This window comes from Rutilus rutilus (assembly GCF_951802725.1).
Source record: "Rutilus rutilus genome assembly, chromosome: 9".
Lineage (NCBI taxonomy): Eukaryota > Metazoa > Chordata > Actinopteri > Cypriniformes > Leuciscidae > Rutilus > Rutilus rutilus.
In genome coordinates, this window is record NC_140223.1 from 30780720 (window position 1) to 30802146 (window position 21427).

At 39.7% G+C, this 21427-nt stretch overlaps 2 protein-coding genes across 2 annotated transcripts in view; both read right to left on the minus strand.

The window, feature by feature from the left end:
• Window positions 1-21427, minus strand: part of LOC311297098 (uncharacterized protein) — a 312417-nt gene that overhangs the window by 77350 nt on the left and 213640 nt on the right. The window contains exon 34 of the mRNA XM_084419211.1: window positions 879-1355. Within this exon, the coding sequence (XP_084275337.1) occupies window positions 879-1355 (477 nt within the window). The remainder of the gene's footprint in view (window positions 1-878; window positions 1356-21427) is intronic.
• The window catches only part of LOC311297102 (uncharacterized protein), a 39322-nt gene continuing 38290 nt past the window's right edge, over window positions 20396-21427 (minus strand). Inside the window, exon 17 of the mRNA XM_084419216.1 lies at window positions 20396-21130. Coding sequence (XP_084275342.1) covers window positions 20713-21130 — 418 coding nt within the window. The 3' untranslated portion in view covers window positions 20396-20712. The remainder of the gene's footprint in view (window positions 21131-21427) is intronic.

Consider the following 21427-nt stretch of genomic DNA (forward strand, 5'->3'; position numbering starts at 1 on the left):
AAGGAGGGCACATCTTGAGAAACAGAAAGAGGCGGGAGGCTTAGCACTACCAAATTTTTATATTTGTAAATACAAAATACTTATATTTATAAACTAATATACTGGGTCTCTGCGTCTTACGAGGGGGGTGGACCTGTATGGGTTGAAATGGAAAAACATTCCGCTCATCCGGTGTCACTACCTTCTTTAGTATGTGCGCTAGAGATGCGCGGTTGGCGGTTACAGCCGCGGACTCCGCGGATCGGGCGGATGACGTGACGAAAAATGATATTTTAATTAAATTCGGGCGGGTGGCGGTTGAACCAATCAAATGAAAAATATATGTATACACAAATCAGCGGATGGCAGGCGGGTGCGGTTTTGAAAATTGGTCAAAAACGTTGGTGCGGATGGATGGCGGACGGATGATAAGTTTTGTGATGCGGTTGCGGATGAAATAATAGCCCATCCGCGCATCTCTAATGTGCGCCATTGCCACTCAGTAAGCAGCGCCTCACAAATAATCTTATTGTGAGTGGTTCACTTCGAATATGGTCCCAATTTAGGACCCACTATGGGACCCATACAGTATGTTCAAGTGCACGGACATGAAATGTAAACTTGGTTGGTTTAATTACTAATATGTTTGTGTTTTGTGTTTAATAATGTGTTTTGGCTCAATATTAGTGTAATGCAGTCAGTTCCATCTCAAGTGAATGTAAACAGTAGGAACAATTTAAGCTTACATCAATAATGCATCTGACATTGACAACAGTATTTATTAATGCACATAAATGACAAAATTAATAATAATAAACTGAATCAATAATGACATGCTGGATGATAATAAAAATAAACTGAATCTAACTATGAGTGTATTTTCCCCATGAAACTCTCACCTGAGCTGTGAGATGTAGGGCAGACACTGGAGGAATCCCCTCACTTCACTCTCTTCATCTGTCCAGTCTCTCAGCTCTACTGGTTTCTTCTCTGTTTGGAGTTTCAGCACTTCTAGGAGGATGGAGCTCTTTCTCTCTGAGAGATCTATGATCCAGACTGCAGGAGCTGACTGATAAACTGACTGTAATGCTGGAAGGGCACGCCGGCCTGATTGAATTTTATAGTTCTTCATGTGCGAGTATAGATCCAGCAGAAAATCAGAGCGTTTAGTCTGACACTCCAAATAAAAACTATGGCCACAGTTATTACAATCATTAATGTCACAGGGGAAAGATGTGTAGCTACACACAGATATTAACAGCACAGTGAAACTCTCTCCTGTAGCTTCATCATGCTCGGATGCCGCAACACTCAGATTCACCAGAAACTGAACAGCAGTCTTTTGTTTCTCATCATCAAACAAACACACGTTAAATCTGTGGAAACAAAGAAATATTATTTTACCTTATTGTTCAATGCAGGTTACGTTTTTTTTTTCTGGAATATAAATTGCGTTTTGTTATCATCTGTAGCATGCAATTTCTATTCTAAAGCAATTTATAATCTGCATTTAATGTCAAGCATGCAAAACATGGGCAAAGCACATACAAATATGCACATACACATATCAGTTTTAGCACTGCTTAAATGCTGTCACCCAAACAGAAAACTAAAATGCAGTCAACTAAACAGGAAAAAGTTACACAACTCGATTATATGGCAGTTCGTTATATGGCAGTCAGTCTGTTATATGGCAGTCAGTCTGTTGGCATATGGCAGTCGTGACCACTGTATCGTCATGGTATTATCCTAAACGTGCGCATGTGAAGGATGCTGTTTTACATGGATAGTGGGACACGAGAGAAGTACAAAACCTTGTTTACATAATATAAATAGTTTAACAACAAAATGTTAGGCTACATCTCGAATATGCAAATATTTGGATTTGTGCCGAATGAGGTTTGTGTGCCCAAAGCCGGGTGTTACGTAGTTTCTGTTACACTTTGTTTATAGGTTTGGCCTTTATTAATATCATAAATCTAGTTTATAATGAATGCCACTACAATGTTTATAGTGTTCGTAATGTTTGTAAACATTTCTTTTACCAATATTTTACATTATTTCTTAATGTAATAATAACATGTGCCATGTGACTTATAAACCGATGCGACTTATCTATTTTTTTCTCAACAATGCAATTTTGACCCGCTGTGACTTGCATTTTTCTGTGTGACTGATACAATTCAATGCAAAATGTGCTTTATTGACATGACAATTGTTTCAATGTATTGCCAAAGCATTTCAATTTTTTTTTTTTTTTTTTTTTTACAGTGAATCATCATACATGTAAGTTGAAAAATGCATCAATATTTCGGAATTCTATGAACAATTTAGAATTCAGTGTGTGTGTCTGCATGTGAGTCTGCACATGTGTGTGTGAGTGTTTGTGAGAGTGTGTGAGCGCATCACTAATTAGTCGACTCCTCCCTCTTTTTCAGTAGGGGTTCAGCAAAAAAAATCGGGAGCTGACAGCAGAAAGTAGCTGCCGTTGACAACCGGAAGCCCTGCCATATTAGGATGGACCTGCCATTTCGTGGCAGCCAATCAGTATCATCCAACGTAGTAGCAACCAATCACATGTAACTGGAAGTCAAGTGACAGCGGCCAATGGTCAAAGATGGTGCCGGCGATAACCATACTAGAAACATGGTAAATCATGTTAAACCATGCTAGAACATTTTAAAACTTGCCTGTTTCAACAGTTACAGCTGCTTCATTAAACAATGACAAGAATGTATTAAAGTAGTACTACAAATGTAAAACTGAACTTAAATGATAGCAAAAAATGATTTATAAATAAAGGTAATCGATGAGACAAAGTTATTTTTTCTTCTTCTTTTAGACAGGACCTTCATTATTTAAGTTTAAATGTTGTATATTTAAAGGGGTCATATAATGGTACATGCACTTTTACAAGTTGATTGTACTGAAATGTGTGTTGGCAGTGCCTGTACACAACCATCATAAAATGATAAAAATCCATCCAGTGTTTTTTTTTAAATCTCCTTATATGTTTTCCAATCTCTCAAATCAAGCCGTTCGACCTAGTGACGTCACACGGTCGGACGCCCCTCCCACGATTGTTGATTGACAGCAGCTTTTCAACACAGTCCCGCCCTCGCTCGTGAGCAAGCTGTCTGTCATCATAGTCCGCTGAACACCATAGTCATTCATTGTTGATACTCACTGGAGCACTGTCTATGAGCAGAATGGCGTCTAAACGATTGTGGTGTTCTGTTCTTGGGTGTAATAACGAACACAGCAGTCATGCTGATGTTCCTAAATCCGAACCGCTGAAGACGCAGTGAGTTTTGTTTTCGAAGGGAATATTCCCCACGATCAACATCAATGCTTTCATGTTTGCGCGAATCATTTCACAGACTGCTTTATAAACGAGGGTCAGTATAAAGCTGGATTTGCTAAGAAGCTGCTCCTGAAAAAAGGATCGGTACCAACTATTCGCGTTCCTGCTGCACCTCCAGATGAACTGAAGTGAGTGTAACGTTTTATTAACCTTTATATTAATCTTTATATTAATCTTTGCAAATCTCTTGCTGCACGCTTCACGATGAACGCGGCTATTTTTACACTCAGGGTACATTACGGCATGTTTTCTATGTACGACGTTATCAATATAATTCATAATCCCACGTTTTTAATGAACGCTTTATGGTTATTGTGTTATTGTGTTACAAACAGTGTACACACAGAACAGAGGGGCAGGGTGCTCATTAGCTCATTATCATTTAAAGACACGTGCACTTAAACGGCGTGCTGAAAACAGAGCTGTTTTTGACCAGGTAAAATGAGTTTTTTCTTACAATACTAATGAGAATTTTTAATTAAACTTTTAATTTAGACCCTAAAGAATCATATTAGCTTGTACAAAAATGGCATTATATGACCCCTTTAATATGTATAAAGAATATATATTTAATAAATATACAATATGATTACATAGGCATTTCTTTCTGTATGTATATGGGCCATTCTACAGAATTGGTGCAAACTGCTGTCCCTCATCCAAAAAACACATTTGAAAAGCATTTAATTATTAAAATCTTAGATGTTTACTAAGATCCTTCAATTATCTATTGAAACCCACAATAATATTTAAGATATCAGTAAGCTTTATATATATAAAATCATAATTTATGGGCTACTTTCAATTAGGAGGTGGCTGTCCCAAACCCTAACCCCTAAATTTCAACTTGTGAAAATGATATTGAAAAATTTTTTGCAAATTTTTCCATTCTTGTTTTAAAAAAAATATTTTTTTTATTTTTTTTAAAATGAAGTTAAAAAAAATATTTATTTTATATTTTATTTTTAAATCATGAAACTTTATCAAAAAAAACATGTCCCGCATTTTCATGTCACTACCAAAACAGTGAATGTTGTAGTCCATTGGCTGAGACTGATTTTAACCACACTCCTACATTTTTGATCAGGAAATATTCCTGTGTCCCTCTCTCTCATGTGTTATATGGTGAGTAGATTGATCCCATCATTTTGAGGTAAATGTGTTCTAAAGTCTAAAAATCTGTGTGTAACTTTAAGGAATGTCACTACCAAACTCATTTTTTCTGCTATTGAGAATTTTTTTTGGGATGTTATTCCATAAAATTTAGTTGTTATATGTGTTCAACTGTTCTGACCAGTGATTGCTAACCATGTGCTGATTAGCATCTTCGAGCTAGGCTCAAAAGTATCTAAAATTGTCACTACCAAAACAGTCACAACCGAAACATTTTCTTGAAGTTTCGGTTGTGACATTGTTTTGGTAGTGACAAAAGGGAACACATAATCCTTTATTTGGAGGAATAAACTACATTTTAGTACAGTTATGCAAATAATTACTACTGTAGTATGTTTTAGTAGTGTTTTAGTATGCAATATTCTGTTAAAATTCTGTAATGTGATGGTTACAATTACTTAAGGTTGCAGTCCATGATACTAGCTTAGGTGTAAGGTTGTTGTCAGTAATGTTAATTTATATGATTAACTTGACAGGGAGAATGACATAAAACACCAACATGCCTAAAAAAAATAGAAAAACTACAACAGAGAGACAGAGAGAATACAAACAAAGGTTGAGGGAAGACCCAGTGAAGTACGAGGAATACTTAAGGAAAGAAAGAGAAAGAAATAAGAAACGAAGGGAAGAAGGAAAGTTGAAGAGTATCAGTGAATTACCTGACAGGGAGCAAAGAGATGTCAGAAAAGCATGGAGGAAAAGACACAGGATGATGGTGAAAAGACAAAAAGAGGTGGAGACATTTTGCAGGGCTTCCACACCACCTAGCACTTCCAGTGAGGGTGATCAGACACCAGTACACACACACACACACACACACACACACACACACACACACAGTTCAGTGGTTCTGGAGATTTATCTGAATGAGGAAAATTATTCTGAAATTAATGTTTTATGTACACACACACACACACACACACACACACACACACACACACACACACACACACACACACACACACACACACACACACACACACACACACACACACACACACACACACACACACACACACACACACACACACACACACACACAGTTCAGTGGTTCTGGAGATTTATCTGAATGACTCATAAACAAAATGTTGAAAATGTGCAAATAAAACAAAGTGGTTCTGAGTCTACATTGTAAGTTGTTGTTTTTTTGGGAAGAAAAATCTAGGAGCATACCTCTTCTCACTTGCACCTCAAGACCCAAAGTATAGAATAGCTCTAGGTGTTCTTATAAGATATTTACTGTCAGATGTGTGTCTGCTATATGTACTGACTGCATATGTGCATCATAGTTATTTATTTATATTAACATAAAATGTGGACAGTCTGATTCAGCCATGGCAAACTAATTATTGTGGTCACTACCAAAACATTACTGTCACTACCAAAAATGTGCAGTCACTACCGTAACATGGGATGTTTTGTCAAAAATAAAGTATATTGAATTATCAACTAAGATGTTATGATAGTGTTTGGTTCAATGCATATTCAAACTAATGAATCCTTAACTTTGAAATCAGTACGATAAACTTTATGCCTTCTACAAAGAAAGATTGGGTTCAAAATACAACAAATCTCATAAATCACACTTAAAATATTATTAAAATGATAATCTTTATTGATTTAACCAGTAAAAATATTTTTTAAAAATAGAAAAAATATATATTTATAAGGTAGATGTAAACAAAATCTTAATAGGTCATTATAAGCCTTCTTAATAAATTATTTAATATTGTGTTTCGGTAGTGACAAATTTGGGGAGAAGGAAAATATTCCAGCATTTTCTGAAAATACAATATGAGAATTAACTGCACAATTACTAGAAAAGCGTACCTTGGATATTATACAATTTGCATACATGCAAAATTTGTGGGAAAAAACAAAAAAAATTCAAGATGTTTCCAACTCTGACTTTGCACCAATTCTGTAGAATGGCCCATATATTTAATTATTTAACAAACATGAACACGCATTCATAAATTATATTTATACACGTAAAAATTCATAACTTATATATTTATAATAGGCTATATATTATATTTCGCTGCGTGTCATCCGCACCAATTACACACACACACACACACACACACACACACACACACACACAAAAAAACTATAACAAATTATTTAGCCTTTGTTGCTTCAAGGAAAAAGAATGCCTTTTTGAATTCACCTTATAGGACTACAATAAAACGAGGTTGATCGCGAATTAAAGCGCTCTGTATCTGCTGCTCACTCGCATTCGTTTCTAGCTGGCATGAACGCGTTTCGTCAACAGTTTATGTTTAAATAAGGTGAGATTGTTGACAATCATGCACACTGCTCAAACATTCTAAAACTGCAAAATCAGTTGAAACAACTGGATTGAACACTACAATTTTTTTTTTATTTTTTTTTTATGAAAACCTTTAAATACATTAGCTACAATATTTATAATTTAATTAAGACAGGGCCTATTTGGACAGAGATTTATCCTGAAAGGAATTTTGCCTTTGCCTGTTCTCATTATTTAAGTTTAATAAATGGGTATGTATATTTAATAAATATACAATATGATTACATAGGCATTTCTTTCTGTATGTATATATTTCATTATTTAACAAACATGTACACTCATTCATAAATTATATTATACACTTACAAATTCATAATTTCAAGTGTAGCTTAATGTTTGTTTTTTTGTATTAGGATATGTCTATGATCTTCGTTACTTGATTTATATTTAATAAACCTTTTTTAATCAAATAATATACTGTATATGTGCACAGGCGTGTAGTATTTCTTTACAAATTGACCACAACAAATTACTTGTCTGGCCTTAAAAATGTATAATACAGAATTATTTATTGCTTCCATGTAGCCGTGTGAACCGGAACTACACTGAACAAAATTGTAAACGCAACACTTTTGTTTTTGCCCCCATTTTTCATGAGCTGAACTCAAAGATCTAAGACTTTTTCTATGTACACAAAAGGCCTATTTCTCTCAAATATTGTTCACAAATCTGTCTAAATCTGTTTTAGTGAGCATTTCTCATTTGCCGAGATAATCCATCCAGCTCACAGGTGTGACAAGTCTGTATCACAGACTTGAGACATATGTCTTTACAAAGCTTGAAGTCTCTATTTTTAAATGATGTAAATTATATCAAAAACAAATATTCTCTGTTTAAGTAATCCGAATGAAAGCAACGACATGTAGTTTCACCAGCCCGTGCTCATTACCTCTAATGTGACCACACCCATGTGCGCAAGAGCTGTTCACATGCAAATAGTCCACGTGAAGGAACACAGACATGTTAACGCCCCATCACCTCAAAACAAACCATTAGACTTAATCAGTCCTCTGATTTTCATTGAGTTTGGAAGACACGTTGTGTTTGTGCTGTGCTGTTTACCTTGGATTTACCTTAGAAGAATGCGATTTGAAGATGAGAAAGATTTTTAAGAAGGTAAGAAATTTCCACTTATAATAGTAAGCATGTTATTGTTGCATAAACTTTACATTGTAGCTACTAGTTAAACTGGTGCCAGACTAAAATGTATGTATATTTATTAATAATTAATTAATTAATACCCCCTCTGGGGTCTAAGGTGTTTTTGGGGTCCTTGAGATGTTCTGACATGCCCTGACATTTGTGCTTTTTTCAGTTGCTTATAAACATATTAATGGCAAAAAAAAAATGACACACTATTTAGCACAAACAGGGCTACCATAATATGTGAGCAACAAGAATGCACATGTCTGCATTTTTGAGAGAATAATGTTTATGCGTGGTTATTGAAAAAACTAAAAACTAAAGTTTCTGAAATAAGGCCATAAAACACATACTAAATATGTGCCAATAAGACTTTTGTCTAATAGATGTCATTGCCTAGTGTTTTTTCTTCAAAATGATGTGAAAATCACACTGCCTAATCATTCACATAACACAATACATTGATTTGAATTTTGCAAAGCACTTTCTGTTTGGAAAGGCACAATGCGGAGTGGGCGTCACCGATCATGCATATTTAGTGGTTCACACCTTAGGAGACAATGGGGCCTGCATACTTAATTAGCCATTCATTCAGGTGAGTCACTGAGCCACAAGAATGCAAGAGCAACAGTTGGAAGCATCTCAATTCTTTTTTATTTTTCCACATATTGTGCTTGCAATTTAGCCTATAATATCCAAGGAAAACATGTCTAATAATTGTGCAGTTAATTCTCATACTGTATTTTCAGTTTTGGAATATTTATCCTCTCCCCAAATTTGTCACTAATAAAACACAATAAAAAATATTTAAAGAAAAGGCTTATATTTACCTTTTAATAGTTTGTTTACATCTACCTTGTAAACGCGCCCGCGCGTTTTGCTCGTTTTTTTTTTAGCAATGAAAATAAACACTAAATGCTCTGTTTATTTTGATCTTTCATTTTCGTGTAATACATCAATCGATCCTGTTCAGTTTCTATTTTTTTTCTGTATACTCACAATAAAAATAAAGTGTTTTGCTTTTTGACAAATAAAGAAAAATTAACATGATGCTATTTCTGCCTTCTCTCTGTCAGTAAACTCCCATTTGAAACGCGTTCGAAAATGATCTATAACTCCGCGAAAATTCAGTCAAACAGGCAAACAGAGCCACGGGCATAAAGCTTGAGATCGCATCTTTTAAATGAAGTAATTTATATAAAAAACAAATATTCTCAGCTTCTGTAATCTGTATAAAAAGAGAGCGACTCCAGTCGAGCTCATTACGAGCCATTCAAAAGTAATGTGACCACTCCCCGGAGAGCGCGTGCTATTCAAATGCAAATTCTGAGAACGCCCACATCAGCTGTAAACAAAGCGCGTCGCGATCGAGTGAGGCATAATATAACCTTATGGAGAAAAGTTTCATCAGAACAGTGCTGATATGAGGAGCAATATCTCCTGATATGAGGAGCAGATCCCGCTGAGGAGTGAGGTAGGCTGTTTTCTTTTCTCAAGTGTGGAATAACGTTATGGAATAACGTTAGTGTAGGCCTATGCAAACCGCAAAAAGATGAATCGCATTTCTATAATATGACTCGCCTTTCTGTGAGATGAATGAAGGGTACATATTTGTAAAGACTGTTTAGCCTAAATATGAATCGCGCGTCTGTGTGTGAAAGAATAAACTGCTTTGCTATAGCCTACTGAGATGAGTAAAAATCGACTGGAATATGTTGAAATAAAATGTACTGTATTTGTATAAGCAACGTATTAAACTGCAAATTAGCATTTATATGCCCTAATATTTCATAAAAACAACGTTACAGTCAGTCACTTGTTGACTAGATTTGGGTACAGTTTTTAGGCTACTGTAGAATATACTGCCAAATAAGCTTTTGTTTAGCAATTTCTGCCCATATCTAACGTTATATATATATATATAAATATATAACTATATTATATATATATATATATATATATATATATATTTGCTATATTCAAACTAATGAATACATATGATAAAATGTAGGCCTATAATCTTTTTTCTTTTTCTTTTTTACAAAGAAAGAGTACACTTGAAATATTGTTGAAATTGTAATTATTGTTGTAATTGTAACATTTTTAATAAAATAGCAAAACATATTTACAAGATAGATGTAAGCGAAATCTTAAATGGTCAATATAAGTCTTCTTCTAAATACATCTTTTGTCCTTGCATTGTGGCTCAGTCAGTGTCACACCTGAATGAATGGCTAATTATGCAGAGTCATTATGCAGAGTGGGTGGGACATTGTAATCTAAGGTGTAAACTACTCCTCCCCCTCGCATATTGGCTTTCCAAGCAAAACCTGTTTTACACCATTTAAATCAATGTATTTTTTTTTGTGAACGATAAAGCAAGACTATTTTCACATAATTTTGAAGCTAGAACTCAAAGGGACCACATCCATTAGTCAAAAGTCTTGTGGACACATATTTAATATGTGTTTTGTGGTCTTAATTCAGCAACTTTCATTTTTATTTTTTCCAATAACCACGCATAAACATTATTCTCTTAAAAATACAAACATCTACATACACGTTGCTCGCATATTATGGTAGCCTTGTTTGTGCTATATAGAGTGAATTTACACCTTTGCCATTAACATGTTTATAAATAACTGAAAAAAGCACAAATGTCAGAGCATGTCAGAACATCTCAAGGACCCCAAAAACAGCTTGGTCCCCAGAGGGTTAAGGATTTGATTGATTATTTGATTACTTTATTTTTGACAAAACATACTATATTTAACATGAGCAAATATTGGCAAACAAAAGCTTATTTGAGTTGGCAGATATTTTACAGTAAAAATGTATAATCTATCCAAAACTAATCAACGAAATGTTGTCTTTCATATGTCTGTAACATAGGTCTTTCATTTTTATTATAAGAAATATAAATGTTAATTTGCAGTTTAATACGTTGCTTATACAAATACATTTTATTTCAACATATTTCAGTCGATTTTTACTCAGTATAGCAATACAGTTTGCTAAAACCGAAACATTCATTCACAAACAGAAACGCCTGACTGTAACGTTGTTTTTATGAAATATTAGGGCATATAAATGTTAATTTTCAGTTTAATACGTTGCTTATACAAATAGCCTACATTTTATTTCAACATATTTTTGTCGATTTTTACTCAACTCAGTAATACAGTTTGCTAAAACATCATCATTCATTCACACAGAGACGCAATTTAAATTTAAACTGTCTTTTTGCGAGCTGTTGTAAACAGCGCGCATCTCTGCGGCTGCCGTTCATTCATTCACAGAAACGCGATTAACTTAAGAAAAAAAACTTACTACATATTCGGATCCTCTCTCCTGCAATACCCGCACTCTGAGGTAGATTTTCCGTTATTATTATTCCTCACAGCGCTGCCAGATGGTGTAAACACGTAGGCTACAATGATATGATTAAACTTGTGTTTTCTCGAGCTGATATGGGGGCGTTCACAGGTTTGCCTCAGTAATTTGCGTTTGAATAGTACGCGCTCTCCGTGGGCGGAGTCACATTACATTTGAATGAGCTCTAATTAGCTCGACTTGTATCGCTCTCTTTTAATACAGATTTCACAAGATGAGAATATTTGTTTTTTATATAAATTACCTCATTTTAAAGAAGAGAATTCAAGCTTCATGCCTGTGTGGCTGTATGCCTGTTTGACTCAGTATTTGCTGAGTTATTGTTCATTTTCGGACGCATTTCAGAATGGTCTTCACTGACAGAGAGAAGGCAGAACATGCATCACGTTTATTTTTCTTTATTTGGCAAAAAGCACAACAGTTTGTTTTTATTGTGAGTATACACAAAAAGGGAGGTCTCCTACAACAGGTTTACATTAATCAAAATATATATTAACTCGTCAGATGAATCAGTCTCTCTAAATGAATCACTTCTTTCCGAGAGCCTGCTCTGCTCTGATTGGCCAGATGGCCCATCTGCGCCTGTCGGAAGCTACACGCCCATGACCATAACTGAATGTCAGCTCAGTCTGGAGGCTTCCTAAAGCTCAGCGATTGTACACATTGTAAAGACAGCAACAATGACAGTAACTGCACTCTTACCTGAGCTGTGAGATGTAGGGCAGACACTGGAGGAATCCCCTCACTTCACTCTCTTCATCTGTCCAGTCTATCAGCTCTACTGGTTTCTTCTCTGTTTGGAGTTTCAGCACTTCTAGGAGGATGGAACTCTTTCTCTCTGAGAGGTTTATTCTCCAGACTGCAGGAGCTGACTGAAAAATTGGATGAAACACTGGAAGGACATCCCTGCCTGTTTGAAACTCATAGTCCTTCACATGTGAGTAAAGATCCAGCAGAAAATCCCAATTCCCATAGTACATGTATGAGAATAATGTCTCCATAGATAGTTCTATAATTTCCTTTGGTAAACTAGGACCTTGAAAAGACTGATTCAATGCCAGAAACCTTTTTTTCATTTCTGTCTCATTGGAAGACCCCTTCTGTTGAGGAGAAAATCTGTAGAAAAAGTAAATACTGTAATTACACACTGTCACTTATGACCATTTTTCCTGCAGGTGAGGCTATTTTTTAGCAGTCATATATAGGAGTTCAAAATTCACACAACGTCTGCTCTCGCGTCAACAAGACGTTAGGGTGGTTAGGGTGACCAGATTTCTCGTGGTGGATAACGGGACGAAATGGACAGGCACCCCCCCTCCCACGCAGACATAAAAGTATCTATCACAACTGCACTGAAACATTGTGTAGCACACTGTAGCTTCATCCATTAGGGGTGGGTAATATGACCAAAAACTTTTCATGATAACGATATCATATAGATATTTATTTTAAAAACAAAGAAGCCAATTACAAACAATAGGACAAATATGATAGATACAAATTAAATAAATGACATTTTTTAGGTACAGTAAGTTTTTTTTGCCATGTATACATTTATTTAACATCTTCCGTTGTTTGATTAACATTAATGACACAAACAGGTATTTTAGGCTACTGTCACTTTAAGACTGCATGCTTGGATCTCCCATACTGATCTATGATACTGACACATATTCAGTTTCACTAAGCTGTTTACATTCACTTAAGCCATATAACCGACTGTATTTACATGAGATACTCCACATGTTGGCTATTTTGACAACTGTGTCTGTATTTGACCATTCAGGCGCAAAGAGAACTGAATTTGGGATCACGCGCTGTCTGAGAGCGCTTCTGGTGTGTGTCATTCAGTGCAATACTAAAATGATTTCTTTTTTTTACAATTTACTGTGCGAAATACCTTGGTAAACTCTTTTTGAAGATCCTTGTTAAATGTACACACATGATTCTTTGATATCTTTGCGTCTGACTTGATCTCCTCCGCGCTCTAATATCCTGCCTTCACAAACTGCAAGTTAATCTATATGGAATTGGGATTAGACAGTAATTTTGCTCTCCAAAATACTATTATGAGATTGGCTACCTTAGATTAAGCTATTATTGAGTGACAGAAGACTGCTACACATTTTTATATGATGACTAGCAAAGACAATTTAGGAAAGAAGAAATAGTGGACAAAACCTGATTTTTTTTAACACTAAAATTAGAGCTGAAATGCGTGACTGTCCCGGGAAAAAAGGGACGTCTGGTCACCCTAGTCATGGTGCTTTAAATATATTGTAAATAAAGTGGTAAATAATGTTTATTGCACAAACAAAGCACTTGTGTCGCTACATAAAACTGAGGTTAAATCACTGGAGTCACATGGATTTTTGATACCTTTACTTCCTTTCTGGGCCTTGAAAGTGGTAGTAGCATAGCTGTCAATAGAGGGACAGAAAGCTCTCAGATTTCAATAAAGATATCTTCATTTGTGTTCCAAAGATGGACAAAATTCAAACTAGTTTGGAACGACATTAGGGTGAGTAATTAATGACAGAATTTTCAATTTTAGATGAACTAACTCTTTCAGATATTCCAACACATGACTAAAAACTATGTCTGTTAAGGAGTTCCAATTTTTTTCCCATCATCAGAATGTTAACTAGAACATTTCCATTTTAAAGCCCTATATAAATTAGATATTAATAAACCTTTTCCAGATGTAATTACTGTTAATATCAGTAATTACTACTGTTTTAGTCTCAAACATGCATTTTTATTGGACAAAATGTACAATATTAATTATAATTGCACTTTTTGAAGCCATACAATAAAAATATTACTTTCATTAGTTTTTAGTCATTTTCTCTTTCCAAGGCCCAAGTGTCACGACTCGTGCAGGAAGGATCTTTATTAAACAAAACAAAACAAAACAAAACTACAAACAAAAACCTCCTCAAGGGGGAAAAACAAGACAGGCAAAAGTCAGGACCATAACACAAGGGAAACATAAATAACGAACCAGCACAAGACTGCAAACACAGGGAGACTAAATAGGGAAGCAAACAAAAGAGGATAATGGGGAAAGCAGGTGGGGCACATAATTAAATAATCAGGTAACAAGATGGGAGGGGCTAGACAATTGACAGGAGAGCACATGGCACAAGGAATACAAGACAAGCCATGTGCTCACAACAAACCAGACAAGACACATGACAAACCCAACACTGTGACACCAAGCCACCCTCACCATATTTACAGATATTAGGTAAATGTATTGTAAATATATTTCAATTAGCACCTGCATGAATACGGCAAACTATATATCTGATGTTCACTGAAAAAAACCCCAGAGATCTGGGGCCGTATTCACAAAGCATTTTATCTTACCACTAGGAGTAATCCTAAATCGCACTAAAAGATTTTAGCTAGGAGTTTTCTCTTAAAAGTTATTCACAACACCTTTCAGACCTACTCTTAATAAAGAAAAATGACAACTCCTAAACTAAGAGTGAGTCTTCGTTGCTATGGATGACGTCATTACTCATGCACGAGCTTGACTGAAGTGACCACCTTGATTGGCTGATGATTGTAACGCGGGAATGATTCCAAACACTAGGGGCATGTTCAAGTTCAAAACGGTGCGCAACGTTTTGCTACGGTTTCCGGGTTGAACGTCATGTTTTCTGGAAACGGCATGCACCGGTGTGCAACAGGGTTTGAGATACGTTTTCTCTTGTTTGGTGGGTGTGTCAGAACTGCAGTCCAATCAGCAGCAACATGTATATAAAGCATGCCGTATTAAAGTGAACTCGTCCAATGGGTTCAAGGAAAGTAATTTACAAATGTGTTTGATGCAGCTCGGTATACGCAAAAACTGAGGATATTAGAAGACATGTTTGTCGAAAGTTTTATTGTATAAAATATAGGATATCAACATAATGATGTAGTTGTTTATATTTTTAGCTTCATTGCAAGTGTATTGGTATAGAAATAAACAATGGTAATTAAGTGCTTTTCCTACAAATGAGAAAGAAAATACAGGGTATTAAAACAGTATGAACTACAAATAAAGTCAGTATGTGAGGCTAAATAGATGTGTTTTAGTCTGAATTAGGTAAGATGTGTGCTTCCATTTCAGTTTCCACAAATCCCTTCACTCGATTGGGATGTTCTCTTTTGTTCTTGGCGGCAAGTGCAGTAACTGTAACATCGGGCATATTTTGTAGTATTACAAATATACACATATTTATACCGACTTCATCAGGCTCCGAAAATTCTTCACAAAGAACACAAAGAATGGCCTTCTCAGCTGCCATAGTTGCAACTCTTGCGTCATCAGAACAGTGTGTTCAACGCATCACTGTTTCTGTTTAAAAAACGTTGTGCAACGTTTTGTCGGGGCTGAACGCAGCCCAGGTGACAGGTCTGAAAATGCGTGCACTACACAAGTAGTGCGAAGGACAGAAGATGATGAATAACTGAATAAATAGCCTAAATGAATAAAGAGTAAGGCAAAACAAATAGCCTAGTAGCCTAATGAAACATATGGATTGATGCAATATCTTTGCAACATTATTGAATTAATCTGTCACAATATGCCTCTGCCTACGTTTGCAAAGAGAAGAACATTTTAATTTGATTCACAATGAAACGTTACAATTATTAGTTTACATGCAATGAGTAGCCTAGTTTTGCTTGTTGTTGGTGGCGTTATTGCATCCCTAGTTACGCCTACAATGCTAAATTGTTCCCTCGCGATTGGAAGCTCCTGTAGCCGCCGCGTACGCATTTCAAAACATTGCAACGTGAAATACCACAAAAAGCGGTTTGTGAATAGGTCTTAGTGAGTTAGGAGTCCTCTCGACTTCTTTTAAGCTGTCCCAGGCTTAGGTGCTACTTTTAGGGCTAAAATGCTTCGTGAATTACTCTTAGTCAAAAAAATTAGCAGTCCTAAAGTTACGAGTGACACGCCCATTATTTTTAGGAGTTGCTCCTAAATTCGCCAGTTAGGAGCTACTTTTAGCCTTAAAATTATTTGTGAATATGGCCCCTGATGAACAGATACAAAAAAAAAAAAAACTCTCACCTAAGCTGTGAGATGTAGGGCAGACACTGGATGAATCCCCTCACTTCACTCTTTTCATCTGTCCAGTCTATCAGCTCTACTGGTTTCTTCTCTGTTTGGAGTTTCAGCACTTCTAGGAGGATGGAGCTCTTTCTCTCTGAGAGCTTTATTCTCCAGACTGCAGGAGCTGACTGATAAACTGGCTGTAATGCTGGAAGGACACTCCTGCCTGTTTGAGTCTCATAGTCCTTCACATGTGAACACAGATCCAGCAGGAAATCACATTGTTCAGAATAATCATTTTCATCACAGGGGAAAGATGTGTAGCTACACACAGATTTTAAATGTTCAGTGAAAACTTCTCCAGTAGATGATTGTAACTCTAAAGCTGCAACACTCAGAAATACCAGAAACTGAAAAAGAGAAGTCTCCCGATTCCTAACTTCATCACAGACAAATCTGTGGAAACAAAGATATTAGTTTAAGATATGTGGTCTATACCACTCTATGTTTGATAACATTTTCAAAAAGTTAATTCACAAGAACAATACTGAAATCTTTATAAAAAGTACAAGAGTACGTTCTACTAAAAACTACATAAATAATTTGGCTAAACATTTACAGTGAAAAACGTCTCGGTTACGTATGGTAACCCTCGTTCCCTGAGTCCAGGGAACGGAGACGCCTCGTCGGGGGAGTTCCCCTGACGAATTGGGATCACGCCAGGGATCCAACCACCTTCGAGAGAGTTAACAACGAGCCAATGAAAGAGAAACTGAATTGGCATGCAAAATTTGCATTCCGCATCCCGCCTACCAGCGCGGGTATAAAAGGCGGAAGTAAACATTGCATCATTGCTTCTCGCTGAGGAGCCGAACAGTGTCCAGTCCTCCGCGAAGGTACAGCAGTATGGCGACGGGACGAGGCGTCTCCGTTCCCTGGACTCAGGGAACGAGGGTTACCATACGTAACCGAGACGTTCCCTTTCGTCAGCAGGGAACTCCGACGCCTCGTCGGGGGAGTTCCCCTGACGAATTGGGATCCCTACCAAAACGCCATAGTGCTGGCCCCTTCCAGCGCCCAGCTAAGCTACCCTGCAGCAGTTTCCAGAAAATTTTGCGGGAGCTAGCTAGGGAATCACACTGCTGTTCCGCAAGACCCAATCAGTGGATATTGGATAACACTGGGAAAGCGTGCCCGACCCCAAGGATATAATAGGGGGGGGAACGCTGCGGAAGCTGAGGCAGCCTAGAGGAAGGCCCTCAAATACACACATGTACTAACCACGTAGGGTAGTGAAACATATGGAAACCCTTGAAGGTAGTCCCAGTCCAGAGGAGTGAGGAGCGTACTCAACAGGGGTGACAGAATGTGTCTGTCAAGGGGAAGACACGGCTGCAATGCACGTGGCAATAATGGGTCGCCGCGGGGACCACTGGAAAGAACACCCAGTCTACTAGCAACTCCTACTGGAGGTAGCAGACCTGGTGCCGGGCGGTCCGCAACGCCTGGCACCGGAGGGGTGATGGAGGAACTCACGAGGTTAGCCGTTTGTTGGGTAACCAACGGAGCACAAAGACGCACGTATCCGCTCACGGAATGGCGTCGCAAGCCGACACACCTATTCCCTCTAGTTACTGGCCGTAGCGAGTACTCGGGAGGAAACCGGTTCCACACGTAGGCTATAAAACCTAGCGAACGTGTTCGGTGTCGCCCAGCCCGCAGCTCTACAAATGTCTGTTAGCGAGGCGCCTTGTGCCAGAGCCCAGGAAGTGGCAACACTCCTAGTGGAGTGAGCCCGCAACCTAGGTGGGCAGGGCTCACCCTGGGACTCATAAGCCCTGGTGATAGCATCCACTAGCCAGTGGGCTAACCTCTGCTTGGAGACAGCCTTCCCCTTCTGCTGGCCTCCGTAACAAACAAAGAGCTGATCTGAGGTCCTAAAGCTTTGAGTTCTGTCTATATAAACCCGGAGGGCCCGGACGGGACAGAGCAAAACTAGGGCTGGGTCTGCCTCCTCCTGGGGCAGCGCTTGCAGGTTCACTACCTGGTCCGCGAAGGGAGTGGTGGGAACCTTGGGCACATATCCGAGCCTGGGTCTCAATATGACGTGGGGTGGTCGGTGGCGGAACAGAAACAGACACAAACAAAAGATTTTCCACCCGGCCCTCCTCCGGGGGAAGGAGGGGAGCAGAGGCCCCCTCCCGTAGAGCAGTACCTCGGTCCTCTGGGTCGCCCGTCTCAGGAACGCCTCTTTCCTTTCACCTTCTTGGGGGGTGGAGGCGGCTGAGCGGGCGGGGGAGCCCTCTTACGACCGGCGCCCCGCCTCCTGGAGTTGGACTGCTGTCCAGAAGGAGGAGCAGAGGCGGCCGCAGGAGGGCGCCCTCGGCGACGAGCAGCCCGAGGTTCTTCGGCCACAGGAGACGGACCAGCAGCAGTCCGTTTCCTGGGCAGGACATGCCGAAGCGCCTCAGACTGCTTTTGGGCGGCGGAGAACTCTTGGGCGAAGTCCCCCACCGAGTCGCCGAAAAGGCCCCCTCGGGATATGGGAGCATTCAGAAATCTGGATTTCTCTGAATCCCGCATATCCGCGAGGGTAAGCCAGAGGTGGCGCTCCTGGACCACCAAAGTGGACATCGCCCGTCCCAGAGAACGTGCGGTGACTTTCGTCGCCCGGAGGGCGAAGTCCGTCGCCACACGCAGCTCCTGCAGCACCCCTGGGTCGGGACCACCTTGCTGCATGTCATGAAGCGCCTTGGCCTGGTGGACCTGAAGCAACGCCATGGCATGCAGGGCGGAAGCGGCTTCTCCACACGCCGTGTAGGCCTTCTCGGTTAGACCAGAGGAGAACCTACAGGCGCGGGAGGGGAGTGAAGGGGCACCCCGCCAAGTGGAAGCGGTTTTCGGACACAGCTGCATCGCTACTGACCGTTCCACCGGGGGGATTCCCTCGTATCCCTTAACCGCTCCACCATCCAAAGTGGTGAGGGAGGAGGGGTGAGTTGATCTATGTCTGGCAGTCAGAGGTGCCATCCATGACCTCGTCACCTCTTCATGCACCTCCGGGAAGAAAGGGACCGGAGCGGGACGCTGAGAACCAGCGCGACCCGCCCCGATACACCAATCATCAAGCCGCGAAGGCTCGGGACACGGTGGAGGGTTCCACACGAGCCCGACATTCGCGGCCGCCCGGGCAAGCATAGCGGCCAGCTCAGGATCCGGCTCGGCAGCAGCCAACACACCCGAAGGGGGTAGACCCGCCGAGTCGTCACCTGAGGATGACCGCTCTCCCTCCGATGCAGCGATAGACATCGCATCTTCAGGTGGCGCCCCGAAGGAAACAACCGGAACCGCACGGGGCGGCACCAGTGGCTCCAACGGGGGCACCGATGGCAACGGCGCTACAGAGGAGTGGGAGCCTCGTGAGGATCTTTCACCTGGCGAGGTAGTCCGCACTGTAACCCTCATACGCTCACCAACAGCCACAGCCGAAGTAGTCGCCTGCTGAACTGAACCAGCAGACGAACTAGATCGGGTGTAGACTGAAGGGACACCCTCAGCAATTTTCTGCTGAAGGATTCGAAGTCTCGAGCGGAGCGTCGCCAGAGTCATGTTCCCACAATGAGAACATGACTCGTTCACAAACGCTGCCTCTGCGTGCGCTAAGCCCAAGCACGGGACGCAGTGTCTGTGACCATCACCCTGAGACAGAAGTCTACCGCATCCAGAAACACACGGGCGAGATGACATCTTTGTCACGTAGACAAAGAAGCAGGTCGCCCAAAACTCTTTTAGGAAAGAGAGAGAACCTCTCTTTCAGTGCCGAAGCACTCAGGGACCCACCGCGGCCACACACGGGGAAACTGCAAGCCCGTGTGGGCACTCAAATACCAGCCGTGAAAACGGCTTTTTTTTTTTTTTTCACAGCTGGCAGAAGCGGCGATCACTGACGAGGCTGTCACACCGGCACCAGAGAGGACTCTTCCCGAAGAGACTCGTTGAAAAAACTTCACTTCTCAGGCGGAAAACAGCAGCACAAAGCAATCTGTTCGGCTCCGAGGCGATAAGCAATGATGCAATGTTTACTTCCGCCTTTTATACCCGCGCTGGTAGGCGGGATGCGGAATGCAAATTTTGCATGCCAATTCAGTTTCTCTTTCATTGGCTCGTTGTTAACTCTCTCGAAGGTGGTTGGATCCCTGGCGTGATCCCAATTCGTCAGGGGAACTCCCCCGACGAGGCGTCGGAGTTCCCTGCTGACGAAAGGGAACTGCATTCTCACCTGAGCTGTGAGATGTAGGGCAGACACTGGAGGAATCCCCTCACTTCACTCTCTTCATCTGTCCAGTCTATCAGCTCTACTGGTTTCTTCTCTGTTTGGAGTTTCAGCACTTCTAGGAGGATGGAGCTCTTTCTCTCTGAGAGCTTTATTCTCCAGACTGCAGGAGCTGACTGATAAACTGGCTGTAATGCTGGAAGGACACTCCTGCCTGTTTGAGTCTCATAGTCCTTCACATGTGAACACAGATCCAGCAGGAAATCACATATCCCATCATTCACAGATGACAGCAGTTTCTTCACAGTTTCTTCTGTTGTCTCTTTCTGGTGAACAGCAGCTTGCAGACACAAATTCAGTATGAATGATCTCTTTCTTTTCTCCCATGATTCAGATGTTTTATTCTGTGGTTCAACAAATCTAAAGAAACAATGAACAAGATTCAGTTTTTGTATTTCAAATGTGTATATTTATGGATAATGTTTTCAAAACACTTAGGTGCAATATTGGAGGCTCTGATACTTTTTCCTATGAAATGACCTTAGCCAATCATAACAGTGGCCATTTACTGACAAGCCTTAAAGGAGATGTAGCACTTAAACCAAGTGTTTGTGACAAAAGTTCAAAATGAGGGTTGAAAATAATCTTTTTACATATATGACTGTATTTAAAATAGAGTGAAAATATTAAAATAATTACAAACATGTCAAGACCCCT